At 38.5% G+C, this 20,267-nt stretch overlaps 1 protein-coding gene across 1 annotated transcript in view; it reads right to left on the reverse strand.

Annotated features, from left to right (window-relative positions):
- Positions 1-6,573: 6,573 nt before the first annotated feature.
- The window catches only part of col4a1 (collagen, type IV, alpha 1), a 57,684-nt gene continuing 43,990 nt past the window's right edge, over positions 6,574-20,267 (reverse strand). Inside the window, exons 13-52 of the mRNA XM_061971129.1 lie at positions 20,105-20,197; positions 20,004-20,021; positions 19,870-19,929; positions 19,745-19,780; positions 19,564-19,608; positions 19,436-19,468; positions 16,191-16,251; positions 16,069-16,104; positions 15,845-15,991; positions 15,683-15,766; positions 15,532-15,615; positions 15,310-15,380; positions 15,034-15,225; positions 14,791-14,959; positions 14,615-14,707; positions 14,367-14,471; positions 14,155-14,252; positions 13,906-14,056; positions 13,706-13,819; positions 13,429-13,596; positions 13,263-13,352; positions 12,763-12,915; positions 12,585-12,683; positions 12,378-12,467; positions 12,117-12,256; positions 11,818-11,944; positions 11,639-11,719; positions 11,456-11,554; positions 11,249-11,299; positions 10,976-11,161; positions 10,756-10,889; positions 10,573-10,645; positions 10,410-10,481; positions 10,161-10,289; positions 9,990-10,088; positions 9,712-9,924; positions 9,449-9,626; positions 9,272-9,386; positions 8,883-9,055; positions 6,574-7,152 (exon numbers count right to left, since the gene is read on the reverse strand). Coding sequence (XP_061827113.1) covers positions 7,071-7,152; positions 8,883-9,055; positions 9,272-9,386; positions 9,449-9,626; positions 9,712-9,924; positions 9,990-10,088; positions 10,161-10,289; positions 10,410-10,481; positions 10,573-10,645; positions 10,756-10,889; positions 10,976-11,161; positions 11,249-11,299; positions 11,456-11,554; positions 11,639-11,719; positions 11,818-11,944; positions 12,117-12,256; positions 12,378-12,467; positions 12,585-12,683; positions 12,763-12,915; positions 13,263-13,352; positions 13,429-13,596; positions 13,706-13,819; positions 13,906-14,056; positions 14,155-14,252; positions 14,367-14,471; positions 14,615-14,707; positions 14,791-14,959; positions 15,034-15,225; positions 15,310-15,380; positions 15,532-15,615; positions 15,683-15,766; positions 15,845-15,991; positions 16,069-16,104; positions 16,191-16,251; positions 19,436-19,468; positions 19,564-19,608; positions 19,745-19,780; positions 19,870-19,929; positions 20,004-20,021; positions 20,105-20,197 — 4,242 coding nt within the window. The 3' untranslated portion in view covers positions 6,574-7,070. The remainder of the gene's footprint in view (positions 7,153-8,882; positions 9,056-9,271; positions 9,387-9,448; positions 9,627-9,711; positions 9,925-9,989; positions 10,089-10,160; positions 10,290-10,409; positions 10,482-10,572; positions 10,646-10,755; positions 10,890-10,975; positions 11,162-11,248; positions 11,300-11,455; positions 11,555-11,638; positions 11,720-11,817; positions 11,945-12,116; positions 12,257-12,377; positions 12,468-12,584; positions 12,684-12,762; positions 12,916-13,262; positions 13,353-13,428; positions 13,597-13,705; positions 13,820-13,905; positions 14,057-14,154; positions 14,253-14,366; positions 14,472-14,614; positions 14,708-14,790; positions 14,960-15,033; positions 15,226-15,309; positions 15,381-15,531; positions 15,616-15,682; positions 15,767-15,844; positions 15,992-16,068; positions 16,105-16,190; positions 16,252-19,435; positions 19,469-19,563; positions 19,609-19,744; positions 19,781-19,869; positions 19,930-20,003; positions 20,022-20,104; positions 20,198-20,267) is intronic.

Here is a 20,267-nt window from a genome sequence, read left to right on the forward strand (position 1 = left end):
GATTGGGCAGGTATGCTTTTTATTTTGTGGGTTAGCGGACTCAGGTCCTCATGGACCTGAGTCCGCCTGAATTTCGGGAGATTTTCGGGAGAAAATTTGTCCCGGGAGGTTTTCGGGACAGGCGCTGAATTTCGGGAGTCTCCCGGAAAATCCGGGAAGGTTGGCAAGTATGTCCTACATTATATATCAATATATATCAAAACAGTCTGCAAGGCATACAGTCCGTAAGCGCACATGATTGTGCGTGCTGCTGGTCCACTAATAGTACTAACCTTTAACAGCTAATTTTACTAATTGTCATTAATTACTAGTTTCTATGTAACTGTTTTTATATTGTTTTACTTTCTTTTTTTTATTCAAGAATTTTTTTTAATTTATTTATCTTATTTTATTTATTTATTTATTTTTAAAAGTACCTTATCTTCACCATACCTGGTTGTCCAAATTAGGCATAATAATGTGTTAATTCCACGACTGTATATATCGGTTGATATCGGTATCGGTAATTAAAGAGTTGGACAATATCGGAATATCGGATATCGGCAAAAAGCCATTATTGAACATCCCTACTTTGTAATGTTAAGTTCCTGTTATAAGCTGTCATACAGTATTGATTGATTGAAACTTGTATTAGTAGATTGCACAGTACAGTACATATTCCGTACAATTGACCACTAAATGGTAACACCCGAATACGTTTTTCAACTTGTTTAAGTCGGGGTTAAATGTTACCATTTAGTGGTCAATTGTACGGAATATGTACTGTACTGTGCAATCTACTAATAAAAGTCTCAATCAATCAAGCCTTGAGCTTTTATTTTGAAGGCGCTAAAAGCGGAAGTGGGGTGACGTATGTGTTGAGTTGAGTTGTGGAAGCGAACGAAATAAAGTGGTCTTCGTGTAAAACTTTACACGAGGACCACTTTATTTCGCACAACTCCACCACACACGTCACCCCACTTCCGCTCTTAGCGCCTTCAAAATAAGAGCTCAAGGCATATACTGTATGACAGTTTATAACAGGAACTTAACATCACAAAGAGGCAAGTCCATAAAAACAGGTTACGTTAGGAACCTAAAGGGACATTTTTTCAAAGCAAAAAATATAACAAGAACAACATTAGCTAGCTTATGTTAGAGTTAGTGGTTTAACAGGACATGTCGGTCCCAGAGCTGTCAACAATTTTCACAATTACCAAGTTTATGTAATTATTTTTTTTTACTGTCCGAGTAATATAATTGGTGTTAACGCCAGTCACGCCTCACCATGTCTCGTCAACACGTCCAAGTCCAAGAGAAGCAAGGCACAATTTGCAGTCATGTTGTTGTTATGATATAATATACATTCAATGGTAGCTAATGCTAACTATCCAAATATGTCAGCTAACACCCAAAGCTAATGCACGTGCATGTGTTACGTACGTACGTAGTGACGTCATTACGTAGGAGAAGCCGGAAAGGGGTTTTGATTGATTGATTGAGACTTTTATTAGTAGATTGCACAGTTCAGTACATATTCCGTACAATTGACCACTAAATGGTAACACCCGAATACGTTTTTCAACTTTTTTAAGTCGGTGTCTACGGATATGGTGGGATATAACACTGGAAAGTTAGCGCCCTCAAGACATCTGTAAATGTTGCAAAGAGCCCCTTTAATATTATGTATTTAAAGTTCATTTATAGTATGTAAATTGGTGTTTTTGAAGCTGAAAAAAGTGGCAATACACTAAGAAGTTGAATGTACACCTTTTTTGTAACGTTTTTAAAACATGATCTTTAATATGACTCATTTTATTAAACACATTTTAAGTTGATTTTAAAAGTTTTTTATAATTTAATTATTTATAAGATACATCGTATTGTACATTCTGAAGATTTTTTATCAATCAATCAATCAAAGTTTACTTGCCCTAAATCACGAGTGTCTCAAAGGGCTGCACAAGCCAATCTGCCTGTATTGACAAAGTAATGTACAATTTTAGACATATATTCAAAGAGGGTTTTTTTATTTTTTTTAAGCCAATTTGTCATTTCAAGCAGAAAAAAAAAAATCCATCCATCCATTTCCTACCGCTTGTCCCTTACGGGGTGGGTGGCGGTGGGTGCTGGAGCCTTTAGGTTCAACAAAACCAAAGTAAAAATGAGTAGACTGCTTATATAAATAAAGGCCCTTCATTTTGTTCATCGTGTTCACTTTGCAGGTGAGAACAACGGCAAAACGTAGTTCACAATACCGTTAAAGAGAAACATTGTAAAAATGACATGTTAAGTGTAAGTAAACATAGTGATATATATATATATATATATATATGTATATATATATATATATATACATATATATATATATATATATATATATATATATATATATATATATATATATATATATATATATATATATATATATATATATATATAAATTATTTTTTTCGAAGTTAAAGTTAAAGTACCACTGATAGTCATACACACACTAGGTGTGGTGAAATTACCCTCTGCATTTGACCCATCCCATTGTTCCACCCCCTGGAAGGTGAGGGGAGCAGTGAGCAGCAGTGGTGGCTGCGCTCGGGAATCATTTTGGTGATTTAACCCCCAATTGAAACCCTTGATGCTGAGTGCCAAGCAGGGAAGTAATGGTGTGTCCATCCAACATTTTCTGCCACTTGTCCCTCTTGGGTCGCGTATATATATATATATATATATATATATATGATACATATGTATATATGACATATATATATATATATATATATATATATATATATATATATATATATATATATATATATATATATATATATATATATATATATATATATATATGTATATATATACATATATATATATATATATATATATATATATATATATATATATATATATATATATATATATATATATATATATATATGTATGTCATTCCATCATTTTCTGCCACTTGTCTCTCTCGGGTCGCATATATGCTTGGATTACGAGTAAGCCATATGCATAATTCATATTTAATACAGCACGCTTTGTTGATCAAACTGTCAGTTGATTGGAATGAACTAGACATGTCAGTATTAAAATAAATGATTCAATATGTTGTCAAACCAATCAGTTACATTTTTAATATTTATTTTCAATCGGGGGCTTTTCCAGAAGGAATGAAGACTGCAAAAGGCTGGTGATGAACAGGAATTCACTAATTATAGACCCATTTTCATTATGTCACAGTTTTCCGAGATATTGGAGAAGATATGCCATTAAAGACTACTCAATTATTTAGAAAATAAAAATATTGTGAACAGCAGTATGGTTTTAGACCCAACAGGACCACTACCTTTGCATTAGTGGGCCTTGTATAGAAAACATATCAAATGCCGGCACAGACAAACAATATGCTGTTGGTGTGTTCCTGGATCTCACCAAAGCTTTTGATACAGTAAATCATGATTTGCTATTACAAAAAATGTACAAATATGGGATTAGAGGATGGCCTTTTTTTGGCTCCAGTCTTATCTGAAGAACAGATCCCAGTACGTCCACATCAATGGCACTGATACCCAGCTACTGACAGTGACCAGTGGGCTTCCACAGGGGTCAGTGCTGGGTCCTTTTTTGTTCCTTATGTAAAATTAACGATCTTTGTTTAGTTTCAAAAATATTCAATTTGATTTTATTCGCTGCCGACACTAAAATACCTCAATGTGGTAACAACCTAGAAACATTAATAGATACAGTAGAAACATAATAGAAGTGGTTTAATATAAATATGTTAACTCTCAATATAAACAAAAATAAATGTATAGTGTTTGGAAATCGTGCCATTGATGTATGTAGAAAATGTAAAAAAAACATGATACTGAGATAGAAAAAGTGAATGAAATAACATTTCTTGGAGTACTTTTACAAAATAAGCTCAGTTTTTTAAGCCCCACATAAACTACATCAAGGCAAAGCTATGCAAATCTCTTGCAATAATACCTAAAGTCAAACAACTGTTAAATTAAAAAATATATATCTATATATATAAATAAATATATTATATGTTAGGTCAGGAAAAAACACAGAGGCTATTTCATCCCTACAAGCCTGTTTCAGAGGTTTCTCTGCTCTTCAGGGGATTTTTGAGCAGGGAAACCTGCGAAACAGGCTTGTAGGGATGAAATAGCCTCTGTGTTTTTTCCTGACCTAACCTATATTCCGCTCTACCCCGGTATTGAGCACTGTATAATAGATAAACCACCGGAACCTCAACTATATAAATATATATTATACTGTTCCCTGGTTCTGCCTTACAAGACCTATGGCCCGAAGTGTGGGGAAACACGTATAAAACCAATCTTCATCCAATTAGTATCATTCAAAAAGGAGTGATCCGCATTGTGAATAAAGTGGTTTACAGTTTATAGTGTGCCTTTTGTTGGGATTAATGTGTGGACTAAGACTTAAAAGACTGTAAAACTTTTGAAGAAATCAATTATTAAAAAAAATATGTTGAGAATGGATGGAAAGGATGTAAAATTAACATGTTGGGACTTTTTCATAATTTTTTATTTATTTTGTGATTAATGGAAAACAAAAACAAATTACAACTACATGCATAAGACATTGGTAGTTTTTTTTTCTTTCTGTTTCTGTTTTGTAAATACACTGGGATAGGTGTAATAAGCTTTAACTTCCATTTCAGACTATATGTATATTGAAAACATGTCTTCTCTTTATCTGGCAAAATGTTTAAAAATGTCTGAATGAATAAAACTTGAATGAAAATGAAACTTGAGCAGATTACAAGTATTGAAATGTGTGTTTTCAATGCTTCTCGCCAAAAACATCTCATTCTGCTGTACACACTAAGCTGTGGGACGGCTTGTCTGTCGCTCTTCCACCAGACTGTGGGGCGGCTTGTTATTACGGAGAGCAGTCTCAACTCAGAGATACCCAGATGAGATTCTTCAACCATCTCAGTCTGGGACCAAACTCTATCCACCAAGTTGATAACGCTCAACCCCACCGTGTTGTTTATCCAAGATTAGATCCGTAATTTGTCAGTCTGTTCGCCCAAACTGTGGGATCATCTTTTGTGGTAATGCTTGGACTGGAGTGACCAACACGTAGACGTGGCTGACTCTCGACAACTCCTGGTTGAGGAGTGCGGTGCCGTCCCACGGCGGTGTGTGACCATGCTGCTGAGGCTCTTGGCAGATTTGACATTGTTTAAGATAGAAAGCAAAGCCAAAGAAGCATCATCACAACGGTAAAATTAGTAACACTGGGGGTACACAGGCCTCATCTTGTGGTGTGTAGTTGTTTTTTTTTAATCTTATTTGTTTGTATACAAATATATTGGATATATACTGTATGTATAAATGAAATATGTGGTATAAAAATAATGATAAAACTTACTCATAACAAGTTACAAAATCTCATCTTGACTTATGACATACATTTGCGCAAAGATGGCCCAAACATTTTATTTTTTAAATTTCTTTAAAAATAGTATTATTAATATTTTTTTATATTGAAAATAATGAATCTATTCAGAATCAGAATTAATTAAAATCGAGATTTGGATGTGAAGTAATATTTTTTAACAACCCCATGGAGGGTGTTGACTTGTGAAGCTTTTATTTATTTTTTTAGATGGTAGCTGTTTTTAATGTTAAAAAAATGTTAATGTTGTCATATTACATTTTTACGTTTTAGTAGTAAATTATAAATGGCATTTATTGGCTGTAATGGTTTTAGACACAAGACAAAATATCGTGTTTGCTTGGCAAATGATTTAAAATACAAACAAATAAGCTTTCAACGCTAAATGTACTGGCAAGAATTATTGTTGCAACAGAAGTATTCATTCAAAGACACTGGATGTCAAACTTGGGTACAGGTGTCGGCTCTACTTAGGGTTTTTTCAAAATAAAACAATTATTTATTGTTTATTATTTTCATACGCCTCACGTTTTGTATGACTCGGTTGTCAAATAAAATGCATGCCAAAATGTTGCCCAATAAAGAATTGCATGCATTGCTCTTTAATATGAGCCACCATGGGGCCAAAGAAAGTTGCGAGTGCCAGCACTTTGATTAAGAAGGTGACAAACACCCTTAAATTCAAGAAAGAGCTCGTAGCAAAGTGCTAAGTGATGTTAAATGTCATGGCAATTTTTTTCGACATTTATATTTATTTCACATTGTTTTCTGCATGTAATATTATAACCGTCTTCTCTGAAATGCGTTTCGTGTTCATATTTTTAGGGCGTCAGTTGAGTTACAAAAAGTATTCGGTTCCCGTGACCTTTTTGAACGGATTACTAACGAAAAGTAAGATGCCTATTGCAAGTTTTTGTTCCACTGCAGAGGACGCTGGTTCTCAGGAGGTTACACACAACATACTGCATGTCTGAAATATACATAATACATTTTTCTCGTGTGAAATATGACTGTTAAACTTTATAGTCTAACACAAATTGCCAAACTTTGGGTTAAAGGTAAACACACGTTCACTCACAGCGGCCATTTTTTACTCCCACAGTGCTATTTTGCATAATAATAAGGCGCCTAATGGATGCATTGAGTGCAACATAGTGTCTTATAAATAAAACGTATTTAATAACGCACACACACACACACACGCTCAATAACAACCTGAGGAGAGTATGTAGAACTAGGAATGCAGTATATTTACAAGAGGAAGCTTGTTAGAAGTGATGAAGTCAGTGGTCAGTCCCATCCTTAATATCAGTGTGTGTCAACAAAAGAGTGATTTATGCCATAAACACATAGCTTTCAATGGAATAAAGCAGATTATATGATCCAATAGCACCTAGTTTACCAGTTCATGGGGTGGGGGCGGGGCATGTACTCAGTGCAGCGGTAAACCATGGAGCGCCATCTTTGTTAGTAGAAGTGTTCCAGGTGGAGCGGGGGATTTTTTTTTTTTTCCGACGTTTCTCGTTTTTTAAAAGTTCAAAGTCCGTCATCGCTCTCACACATGCGGGGGAATAGCACCGTCCTCCGACAAGAGGAAGTAGGTATGGCAACGGCGATTGCTTAGAGGTGGGGGACGGGCGCAGGTGTTTGGATTATGTCCTCTTCATGCACACCTGGCAGCGGCTTATGTGCGTCCGCAGGTTTCCCGCTTTTAGCGTCGTCGGCACGGGTTTCCTGGAGAGGAGAAGGAGAGACGTCGAGTTATTTTCATATATAGGAAAAAATATCAATGCTGCTATGAAAACGTATTGTTGGTCAATCGCTGAGAACATTGATTCTAAAACTGCAGTACGTGGTACGCGGACTACATCTAGTGCAGTGTAGGGTTGGACGGTGTACCAGTTAGTAATAAAGTAGCGCGGTACTAATGACTTCAAAACAATAATATACTGCCTTTGAAAAATTCCAGTACTTTTTTTTCATCTGAAGTGACGTACAGAGTAGGGTTGTACGGTATACCGGTATTAGTATAGTATCACGATACTAATGAATAATTTTCGGTACTATATTGCCTCTGAAAAGTACCGGTCCACGACTCCACCGCGTCGTCGTCACATTGTGACATTGCTGGTTTACGAGCAGACGAGCATGTTCGGCAGCACACAATCACAGAGTACTTACAAGCAGACACAGTGTGTAGACAGAAAAGGGAGAACGGACGCATTTTGGCTTAAAAACCAACGATAAAGGTGAAGTTATAACACTGAAACGCCATCAGGAAGAGATGCTTTAAGACATGGCTAAAGTCCGTTCGCAGTCTGCAGTGTTTTAGCTACTTCTAAATCACTAATCCTGGTCTCCATGGCGACAAATAAAGTACGTTTCTTACAAGCATCATCCCTGCAGGACGAGGAATAGCTAAACATGCTTCACTACACACCGTAGCTCACCTGCATCAAAATGTAAACAAACGCCATTGGTGGATCTACACCTAACATCTACTGGAAAGATATCAAGTACAGGCACGTATCTCGTCGATACTACTGTGATTACGTCGATATTTTTTGGCATCACAACATCTTTCGTTTTTAAAAAATTCATATTATGTTTATAAACTCAGGAAATATGTCCCTGGACACATGAGGACTTTGAATATGACCAATGTATGATCCTGTAACTACTTGGTATCGGATTGATACCCAAAGTTGTGGTATCATCCAAAACTAATGTGAGGTTTCAAACAACAGAAGAATAAATGATTATTACATTTTAACAAAAGTGTAGACAGAACATGTTAAAAGAGAAAGTAAGCAGATATTAACAGTAAATGAACAAGTAGATTAATAATACATTTTCTACCGCTTGTCCTTAATAATGTTGACAAAATAATAGAATGATAAATGACAATATGTTACTGCGTACGTCAGCAGACTAATTAGGAGTGTTTACTTACTACTAAAAGACAAGTTATCTTGTGTGTTCACTATTTTATTTAAGGACTAAATTGCAATGAGAAACATATGTTTAATGTACCCGAAGATTTGTTGTTAAAATACAGCCAATAATGCAATTTTTTGTGGTCCCCTTTATTTAGAAAAGTACCGAAAAGTATCGAAATAATTTTGGTACCGGTACCAACATATTGGTATCGGGACAACATTAGTACAGAGCCGTTATACTATCATTGAGAAAATATTATTATATTAGATATTAAAATATTATACATCTGTGGTTATACTTGTTAAAATATCATGATACTGTTGTTACCATCGACAAAATATTGTGATATTAATGGTGTTGCCAAAATGTTATGATGCTGCTATAATGCTTGATAAAATATATAATAAAAAAAATTATGATACTGTTGTATAATTCCCAAAATATGATGTTGTTGTCGTTGCTAAAATTTGGTCATACTATCATTAAAGCTGACCAAATATTGTAACAATATCGCCCCCGCTTACCTAAACATCTCGCTGTCTTCAATGGTCGCGAGCCAGAAGCTATAGGAGTTAGCGTAGTAGTTGCAGGTTCCGCGACCGTGACACTCGATGAACGGCGCACTTCGAAACTCCTCCAAGCAGGAACCGGGAGAGGCCAGAGCCTGGCCCGACCCCTCAGCACCAGCACTGGTATGCTGCACAAGCACAACAGAAGATTGTTAGCACCGAGTGTTAGCATTCTGGAAGCAGTAGTCATGTTTTGAGCTTTTTGAACCTTCAAGGCCACCATATTTGTGCGGTTGTGTCCATCATTGTGGAAATACCCAAATAACTTTGCCTGATTGCCATCTACTATCCAAAGTCGTGACAACAACATACTGAAAATAACCACCTGAACTTGTTCGTCTTACCATGACGAAGGAGTATCCGATCCACAGGGAGTCCCAGCCGTAAGGACACGGTGGGATCATAATGGTCTGACTGTGGACCGCTATCACCATGGCCGGGGCTTCGCACACCGCGCATCTGTAAACAAATAAATGTGATGCTAGCACTGAAGAACAAGAGGGCAGAGAGGCGTGGCCCACCTGCTGATGAAGGGTTTGATGCTTTCCCCGGTGATGGGCGCCATGCTCATGGGCATGGGCTCGGGCGAGGTGAGCCAGTACGAGTAGTCGTTACGGGAGGCGAAGTTGCACACGTTGTTGATGTTACAGAACAAGAAGGGCATCGGACTGAACTTCCTTAGACAGCTACCTGCCGTACCTAAAAAAAAACAAGGGATATAAAAAAAAATCCTCCTCAGAAAAGCACTTTCTTCACATTTTCTTGACCTATCTACGGTTCTCACCAAGATCCTGCCCATGGGAGCGTTCGTTGCCTTGCACGTACAGCAAAGAGTAGCCGTCATAAATGGGCGAGGTGCCTTCGGGACAAGCTGGAACATCCACATTTTGGCTGTGACGAGTCACCAAGAACCCGTGATCCATTGAGGAGGGGCCAGGTGGTCCCAGTTGTCCGGGAACGCCATCAGGTCCTGAAGGGCCGGGATACCCTCTTGGTCCTAAAGGAATGATTTATTAATAATTTTGGGGACATGATTACACACTGCTTGTATGGTCTTCTAACCTTCAGGCCCTTGGAGACCAGGTTCTCCTTTGGATCCTGGTTGACCATGATATCCAGGGAGGCCATCTTCTCCTTTTGGCCCCTTTTGGCCAGTCACACCTGGGAAAATGAACAACAAACAGGTTATTAATGTAGGTGCAGACCTTCAAAAGGATTACTCTGGATCATCACCCTGTAGTCCTTTCTGTCCTGGGAACCCAGATGGGCCCTGTGGTCCTGTTAAGCCTGCAATACCCTGTTGACCAATGTCTCCTTTGATAAAGGTATGTGGGCCAGGTGGACCAGGGGAACCAAGGTTACCTGAAATACAGTAGAGGACATTTTGCAATTACTTTAATTGATACTACTGTACAGCTATACTGTAGGCATGACTCTGAAATGAATGGTGGATGTCCCTCATTTTATGTTTGTTTCTCGTACCCTTTTCCCCTGGAAATCCTCTGTCTCCAAGTTCTCCCTTAAATCCCAGGTCCCCGGAAGTACCCTTTGGACCTACATAGTCACAATAACACAACACCAACGGAACACTTTCTTTAGCGCATGGTTTCTTTCATAGATAAGACCAAGATAGTTTTTCACTCACCTGGGAAGCCGGGAACACCCTGAAATCCCCGCTCACCTTTGGGACCATAAACCCCAGGAACACCAGGTTGTCCCTGCACACAAAGCACACACAGCTGAGTATGACAATCTGTAGCTTTTCTACAACTCAACATTGTTCCTCAATCCAGCATTTACTGCACATCTACTGTGTCTAGTTACATACAGGGAATCCTGGACCTCCGGGGTCACCCTTTTGTCCTGACTCTCCCTGGAAACCTGGCGGACCCTGGTCTCCTTTGTCTCCCACCTGCCCGTCTCGTCCCGGCACACCAGAAGCTCCTGGAGCTCCAACGTTTCCTTTTTAAAAAAGTGAAGATATACAGACTGCTATCTTCTAGTTGACAAGAAATGTTCCTCGTAAATTGTGTACATTAAATGAATACCTGGTTCTCCAGGTTGTCCTGCATCGCCCCGATCTCCTTTGGGACCCTCTAGAGAGATTCCTGGGAATCCGGATTCTCCTGGCTCACCCTGCCGTCCTTGTAGGCCTGGAAGTCCCTTGTCACCTTTGATACCAGGGACACCAGGATAACCTGGGGCGCCGGGAATGCCAGGATCACCACTGTCACCTGAACATCAGGACACACGAGAGACATCCTTACAGTCAAACCTATTTTATTGTCCGGTATATCTAAACATATTAAGATGAATTGTACCTTTGCTACCAATCTCTCCGGGGGCCCCCGGAATACTTAGGCCAGGTAAACCTGCAGTGTAGAATTATAGTTAATATATATTCTCAGTGGTTTTGAATGAGAATTCTTCCAGTTGATATTTCTGGTTGTCGGATTTGTTCAGTCGGACTGGTTGTGTGATTTCATTTAAGAAAAGGCAAACACAGATCATTCTTGTGCCGTACAAACCTGGATCTCCTCTCTCCCCTGACGACCCAGGTATACCATCTACACCGGCTTCTCCTTTCTCTCCAGCAGGACCAGGTGCCCCCTGCAAACCACCCTCACCTGGTAGGGGGGACGTTCAGTACTTCAGTTAAACGATAGCAAAATATGCTTGTGAGGGCATTCCAACAATAACACGTTACTTACCGGGCCGACCATCAAAACCAGGCTCCCCCGGAGATCCTGGTAGCCCTGGAACACCTTTCACACCAGGTATACCAGGCTGGCCTACATAGATTACATGCACAGATTGTCAATGAAATTAGGAATCACCACAGATGAAATAGTCCTGGATTTTGGAGCGACAACACAAAGTGAAATCTGACCTGGAGTGCCAAAGAATCCTTTATCTCCTTTAGTTCCTTCAGGTCCTGGCATGCCAGGTGTTCCTATTTGACCCTTCTGACCCCTGTCCCCTTGTAGTCCTGGGAATCCCGGTTGGCCTGGTGTACCCTAAGAGAGGAAACCAATACAGTGACATTAAGAGCTAATAAGTACAGTAACAACATGTCACGGTAGTTTGGGTCTCAGACAGGAACCACATTGTTAAATAAAGACCAAATAATTTGCATAACTTTCAGATATTATACAATAAATAAAACTGTAATTGAAGACAGTAGATTACCCTTTCTCCTGGAAATCCTGGGAGACCAATACCTGGCTCACCAGGTGATCCCAGTTCTCCTTTCTCTCCATCCGTGCCTCTGAAACCAGGATGTCCCGGTGTACCTATATCTCCTTTAACACCTTTTAGACCAGTTGAACCTGAGCTCACACACAACAAAAAACATATATGAAAAAACAGTTCTTGTCCGAACTAAGTTCTCCAGAAATCAAATTCCAATAAAATATGTTACAGGTCTACTCAGATTTGCAGTTTGCTTACCCGGTATTCCCATTTCTCCCGCAGAACCCTTCTGACCTGGTGGACCCATACTGCCTGATTCTCCAGAAATCCCACTGTCTCCTTTATCACCTGAGACACATTGACCAAAGACAACCTTTAACCAGAGGTTCCACGGTAAAACATTTAGTTTATTAATGTATTGTAATCCCACCACCAAAACAAACATGTATGGATTTAAGTAGTCACCTGGCTGTCCCGGTAAACCAGGTTCTCCATTTTTGCCTGGCATTCCAGGGTCTCCAGGTAGTCCACGATAACCTTTCTGTCCTGTCACTCCAGCGTTTCCTAATAAGCGAGACAACAATCTTATGTGTGAGACTTGAGTGAATTTCCATGTTTCATGTTTTTCCGAAGGCGTTCCCACCTGGGTCGCCAATGTCTCCCTTATCCCCCCTCATTTTCACCATGTCCACTTTACTCATGTTCCCTGGAGGTCCTTGAGGACCTTGCTCTCCCCTCTCTCCTTTTGCTCCAATTTGTCCAATTTGTCCTCGTAAACCAGGAACACCGGGATCACCTGAGAAAGATGTTAGAAAAGACAATATTCTGTTTTGTTGATAAATATTATTTACCAGCACTTCAAGGAGTATCACCCTAAACCCGATTTCTGAAGGCTCCCCATCCCACTTCTGACACCATTTTTCACAGAAGCATCCTAAACCAAAGAGATTGGCAGAATCCAAGTGCTTCAAACACTAGCAGAACACACGATCACCCGTCGAAGGCGTTCTTCATACCGAGCAAATCACAGCATGTCCTCACTACTACTCTTTCCACTTCTCAGAGCATTTTCCAAAAAAAAAAAAAAAAACCCCTTCGACTTAGACTGAAACACATTCAAATAAACTTTTAATGATTCGTCACCTGTCAAGCCTTGACCTCCAGGTAAACCTGGTGATCCCTGAAATCCTGGCAATCCTGGGGTCCCAATGACTCCCATTTCACCTTTGGAACCTGGCCAAAAAACGCAGGTAAGGGAAATTACTGTAACTCACAAAGAGCAATCTATTTGTTAGAATGTGTTTCTCACCTTGCTGTCCTATCTGTCCATCCCTTCCTGGAAAGCCTGGTATTCCTGACAGTCCTTTAATACCAGGGACTCCCGGGAACCCAGAGACTCCTTTTTCTCCTTGAGGCCCTGGCATGTCGAGGCCAGGAGGACCTTGATAGCCCTTCTCTCCTTTTTCACCTTCCCTACCTACAAAAAAATCCAGTATTTAGTTTACCAGAACTCTATCATAGGGCAAAATAAAAAATCTTATTGCATCCAAATGTGTAAAATAAAATACCCAAAATAATTTACATACCAAATGGACCAGGCTCTCCAGGCAGTCCTTGTGGCCCAGGGGCACCTGGCAAGCCGTTTCCTGGAGCTCCTGGTAACCCTACCACTCCAACAGGTCCAACAGGGCCCATGCTACCTAAAACCCAAATAAAACAATGTCTGGGTCCTTCAACTAGATAGCATGACCAGAGTATTCATACCATTGGAACCATCCAGTGATACCTTTGATTCCTTGAGGTCCTGGTGGTCCTGTCTGGCCTTCTCTCCCAGGAATACCTGGCAGTCCCACGCCACCTTTCTCTCCTGGGAAGCCAATAATTCCAGGCGTACCCTGTGAACCTTTTAGTCCTGGGAGCCCCATTCCTGGTTCACCCTGTGAGGTAATGGTACAGGATTTAGGCTCATTTGTGTACAGAATATCATATGTGACCTAATCAGTAATTTGTTCGAAGATCATGAATTAATACGCACTTTTTGTCCATGTGGACCAGGCTGTCCAAAAATACCATCCTGTCCGGGTCTTCCTGGCTCTCCGGACAATCCGGGAGCACCTGGAATTCCACTGATTCCTGGAAATATAGAGCTACATTTGAACATTTTCATGGATCTGAAGGTATCCGGTGTATGTCTTCGGTACTGTATGACTAGTTACGGAAAAATTTAAAAATAGTGGAATATTTTACCTTTGGGACCAGTCGGGCCAGGAAATCCAATTCCAGGAGAACCTTGATCACCTTTCTGACCAGGAAAACCTGGTACTCCAGCGTCTCCTTGGAGACCTCTGTCCCCTGCAGCCAACAACAAGCTCTGATCAAATATATTTTATTTCTGCAAATTCTTGACAAATGACAAATATGACATAGTCCCCCTAATACTTGGTCAAACGCCAATCAAAAAGACAACATCCCAAGGAAAGAAGGTTTGAGCTTACCTTGAAGTCCATCTCTGCCAGGCTCCCCACGTGGTCCAGGTACACCTTGCGCTCCAGGGGTGCTCACGCCTTTACCTGGCTCACCTTTGGCACCTAGACACAAATAATACATTTTGCATGTGTGTTTATGAACCTTGTACAAATGAGTATAAATATTCATGAGACTAATCGCTCACCAGGTACTCCAGGGAATCCGGGGTTACCTGGAGACCCGTGACTTCCCTTGTCCCCAGGCACCCCAGGTCGGCCATAGCCTGGCAAACCTGAAGGACCCCTCTCCCCTGGAGGGCCTACACGACCAGGGTCTCCGATTGGTCCATGATCACCCTTGATGCCGCCTCTGCCCTAAAAGCAAAGTCATCAAGTAGATAGAACACTCAAACAAAACACTAAAACTGTTCAAAGAACGTTTTTCTTACAGGTTCTCCTTTGTGGCCTGGCACACCCGGGAGGCCATCCCTCCCAGGTTTCCCATCCAGGCCTGGTTGTCCTGGTGAACCGGCAAAACCGGGCAAACCCTTGTCTCCTTTCAGACCAGAAGCAATGAAAATGTCTCCGGGTGCTCCAACTGCACCTGGTTCCCCAATCAAACCGGGACTGCCATTGAGGCCCTAAATACAGGTAAAACATTTATGAACTAAAGCCTTTTATATACACCCCTCTTTCTCCTATACATTTGTATTTATGCTACTTACAGGTCTTCCAGGAGTTCCAGGGAATCCTGACTGACCCTTGTCTCCTTTGCTTCCCACTAGACCAGGAGGACCTTTTGACAGACAGAGACTACTTCAGCGGAGGTGATTGAACAAAATGTCCATCTGTACATTCCTTCTCTGTACTGTTTGTCCACGTTTATGCCATGTCATGATATCTTGTCTTGTAATTGGTCTTATACAACATAAACCAAATTGACACACCTCGCTCCCCTTTAAGGCCATGGGGTCCAGGTAATCCAGCGGGGCCAAACCCTTCACACTGAACACAAGTGTCTCCTTGGTCCCCTGCATACAAAATATAATTGTAAATATTATAAGAGTCAATAAAATAATTTTATTTCACTGGGTCAACCTTTCTGTCCCAGTTCTCCTTGAAGCCCTGGAGGTCCAGGTGGGCCGTGGGCGCCTTTTGGAATGTTGCATTCATCGGGGTCAACTGTTGGATACAAAATATGGCGAAAGTTAGACCTTCTGTGTAGGCCTTGGGCGAAGTCAACATAACGACATTGTATACCGGGGGGTCCTGGAAGTCCTCGGGGTCCGTCTGGTCCTGGTTGCCCTGGGGGTCCAACAAGAGACTCGCCTTCTAAACCCTGGTCTCCTTTATGACCCATATCTCCTTTTTGGCCTGTCTCTCCACGAGGGCCTTCAAGATAACGTCCTGAAGACCGAGAGACAATTTTTGTGTTACACAGGTGAATCTGTGAGTCGTTATAAAAGCACATGAGATGGCTTCACCTGGTGGGCCTGCTTCTCCTTGGGGACCAGGAAAACCTTTAGGAACACAGCAGGATGGGGACATAGATATTAAGGGAGTTGTTGTTTGTGTGACTGTGTGTTTGTGTGATATTATAATTGACCTTTCTCTCCTTGTAACCCAGGTAGACCACGAGGACCATGGGGACCAGGGGCACCACTTGCCTGTAAACCCCAATGTAAAGATGCTTGTTATGGCATGTATTTATTTATTATTTGCTCACTTTCACCACATTTAGTCAGTTTAAATATGGCGACACCTAGTGGTCACTTGTTGTTATTCACCCTGGTAGTAAAGCCAAACACTAGAGTAGGACCTCACATGTAGACCCATGGGATTTCTGCCAGCCAATCAGTGAAGAGAGGTCACACTGATAATATAAATAGTATTACAAAGAGTCCCAATATGTATGTTTTACATTATACAAATAATTTCAAATGGTATAAACTAGAGTGTAGAAAATGATTGAATGGATTATAAAAACTAGTATTTTTTTAAATTGTATTAAAAATGTATATGCTAGTAAAAAAATCATCACACAATAAATAGTGTCAAAAGAGAAAAATATGGTACAGAAAAGGACCTTACATGTAGAACCATGTGATAAATACTATTAAAAATTGTCCCAACATTTTTGTATATAAAAAAAAAAATATATATATATATATATATATATATATATATATATATATATATATATATATATATATATATATATATATATATATATATATATATATATATATATATATATAATCATTTAAGTGTAAAAAAAAAAAACAATAGTAGAATAACAACTGTTATATTTTTATCCAAAAAGATCATATTCAAAACATATTTCAAAAATGTTTACACAATCAATACAGTCAAAATGCAAGCATATTATACAGAATAGGACCTTGCATGTAAAACCATATGATTTTTGCTGCCAGTCAATCAGTGAAGAGGGATCATGATCATATTTATTTATCACATATATAATAATAATAATAATAATAATAATAATTCAAAATTGGAAATGACTACAGTATTATAAAAACTATGTTGTATATTTTATTTAAAAATGCATATTGAAAAATAATAAAGAAAATAATCAAATAATAAATAGTGTCAAAAGACAAGAATATGGTACAGATTACAACCCTACATAAAGAAGTATGTGGCGAAGTTGGTAGAGTGGCCGTGCCAGCAATCGGAGTGTTGCTGGTTACTGGGGTTCAATCCCCACCTTCTACCATCCTAGTCATGTCCATTGTGTCCTTGGGCAAGACACTTCACCCCTTGCTCCTGATGGCTGCTGGTTAGCGCCTTGCATGGCAGCTCCCGCCATCAGTGTGTGAATGTGTGTGTGAATGGGTGAATGTGGTAATACTGTCAAAGCGCTTTGAGTACCTTGAAGGTAGAAAAAGCGCTATACAAGTATAACCCATTTATCATTTATATCTATGTGATTTCTGCCAGACAATCAGTAAAAAGAGGTCATGATGTATATGACAATACATTAGGAAACCAAATGTTTAATAATAATATTATTAAAAAGTTCCAACATTTGATGTATACAATGTATAGATATTTCTGTATTACATATATTAACAATTCAAAATGGCAATATGTATATATGCATATATGTATGTCTATATATATATATATATATATATATATATATATATATATATATATATATATATATATATATATATATATATATATATATATATATATATATGCACACACACATATACATATATATATATATATATATATATATATATATATATATATATGCCCACACACATATACATATGTATATTTACATATAGATATTAACATGTATGCATGTATATACTGTATATATATATATATATATATATATATATATATATATATATATATATATATATATATATATATATATATATATATATATATGTGTGTATGTATATATATATATGTATATATATATATATATATATATATATCCATCCATTTTCTACCGCTTGTCTCTTTTGGGGTCGCGGGGGGTGCTGGAGCCTATCTCATCTGCATTCGGGCTATATATAAATAAATATATATACATATATATATATATATATATATATATATATATATATATATATATATATATATATATATATATATATATATATATATATATATATATATATATTAGGGGTGTGGGAAAAAATCGATTAGAAACCGATTCGAATTCGAATCGCGATTCTCACGTTGTGCGATTCAGAATCGATTCTTATTTTTAAAAAATCGATTTAAAAAAAAAAATAAATCCAACAAAACAATACACAGCAATACCATAACAATGCAATCCAGTTCCAAAACCAAACCCGACCCAGCAACACTCAGAACTGCAATAAACAGAGCAATTGAGAGGAGACACAAACACGACACAGAACAAACCAAAAGTAGTGAAACAAAAATGAATATTATCAACAACAGTATCAACATTAGTTACAATTTCAACATAGCAGTGATTAAAAATCCCTCATTGACATTATCATTAGACATTTATAAAAAAATTTAAAAAAGAACAATAGTGTCACAGTGGCTTACACTTGCATCGCATCTCATAAGCTTGACAACACACTGTGTCCAATATTTTCACAAAGATAAAATAAGTCATATTTTTGGTTCATTTAATAGTTAACACAAATTTACATTATTGCAATCAGTTGATAAAACATTGTCCTTTACAAGCCCTGCGATGAGGTGGCGACTTGTCCAGGGTGTACCCCGCCTTCCGCCCGATTGTAGCTGAGATAGGCTCCAGCGCCCCCCGCGACCCCAAAGGGAATAAGCGGTAGAAAATGGATGGATGGATGTCCTTTACAATTATAAAAGCTGTTTACAAAAATCTACTACTCTGCTTGCATGTCAACAGACTGGGGTAGATCCTGCTGAAATCCTATGTATTGAATGAATAGAGAATCGTTTTGAATCGGGAAAAAAATCGTTTTTGAATCGAGAATCATGTTGAATTGAAAAAAAAAAATTCGATTTTGAATCAAATCGTGACCCCAAGAATCGATATTGAATCGAATCGTGGGACACCCAACGATTCACAGCCCTAATATATATATATACAGTATATATATATATATATATATATATATATATATATATATATATATATGTGTGTGTGTGTGTGTGTATACGGTATTCATTTTTAATAAAAACATCCATTATATAACATATTTAAAACATAATCACACAATAATTAGAGCCAAAAATGAAATACCAATAACTTCTGATGGTGTAATTAAGGATGAAATGAGACATACTGCGGTAGTTTACAAAGTAAAGAAAATGTACAATTAGAATGTGATTACTTACATATCCTGGAGGTCCTTTTTCCCCCTTTTCACCCTAGTGACAAAAAAATCCCCACAATATATCATAATCCAAATCTGAGGTTTTAAATACTGTACATGATGTGTAAATGTAAAAGATGCATCGTTTACCTGTAGTCCAGCGTAGCCGGGATTTCCAAGGAAGCCCTTTTCTCCCTTTGTAAGCAAACAAATGTATTATGTTTTACACAATTTTAAGAATACTCTTATGTAGTTGATAAAATATCCAATATCTGAAATGTGATCAATGACAAATTTATGTAATTATATGAACACTATTATCTGTTGTTACCTTCCGTCCTTCCTCGCCTTCCTTGCCAGGTTTACCCTAAGAAAGGAAATCATATGCAAACGTGTTTTCAATCAAATGTGAATACCGGTACTCTTTCACTACATTTGCTAGAATTTAGCACTTACTAATGGTCCAGGTGGGCCTGGTTCACCTTTTACGCCATTCTGAGATATATTACACCAGCCCTGCACAGCAATATCACATTGATGAAGGATCCTTATCATTACTACAGCACTTTATGTGACTACAAAATACTAACCTTGTCTCCCTTCGCTCCCTTTAGAGATAGAAACAACACGTTAACAAACGCACATATTTGTAAATTATGCAATAAAGAGATACTCAGCATGATTTAAGTACCTTTGGTCCTGGTATGTACTCTGTGGTTGCACCGTCCACTGGAAGTGACGGCGGTCCGGGGGGCCCGGGGGGGCCTCGAAAGCCTGGCTCACCCTGAACACAAAACAATCAGATAAAAAAATAATAATACTCGCGCAAATAAGTATATCAACAACAATATATA

Source organism: Nerophis lumbriciformis, linkage group LG13, assembly GCF_033978685.3.
Source record: "Nerophis lumbriciformis linkage group LG13, RoL_Nlum_v2.1, whole genome shotgun sequence".
In the NCBI taxonomy this organism is placed as follows: Eukaryota; Metazoa; Chordata; class Actinopteri; order Syngnathiformes; family Syngnathidae; genus Nerophis; species Nerophis lumbriciformis.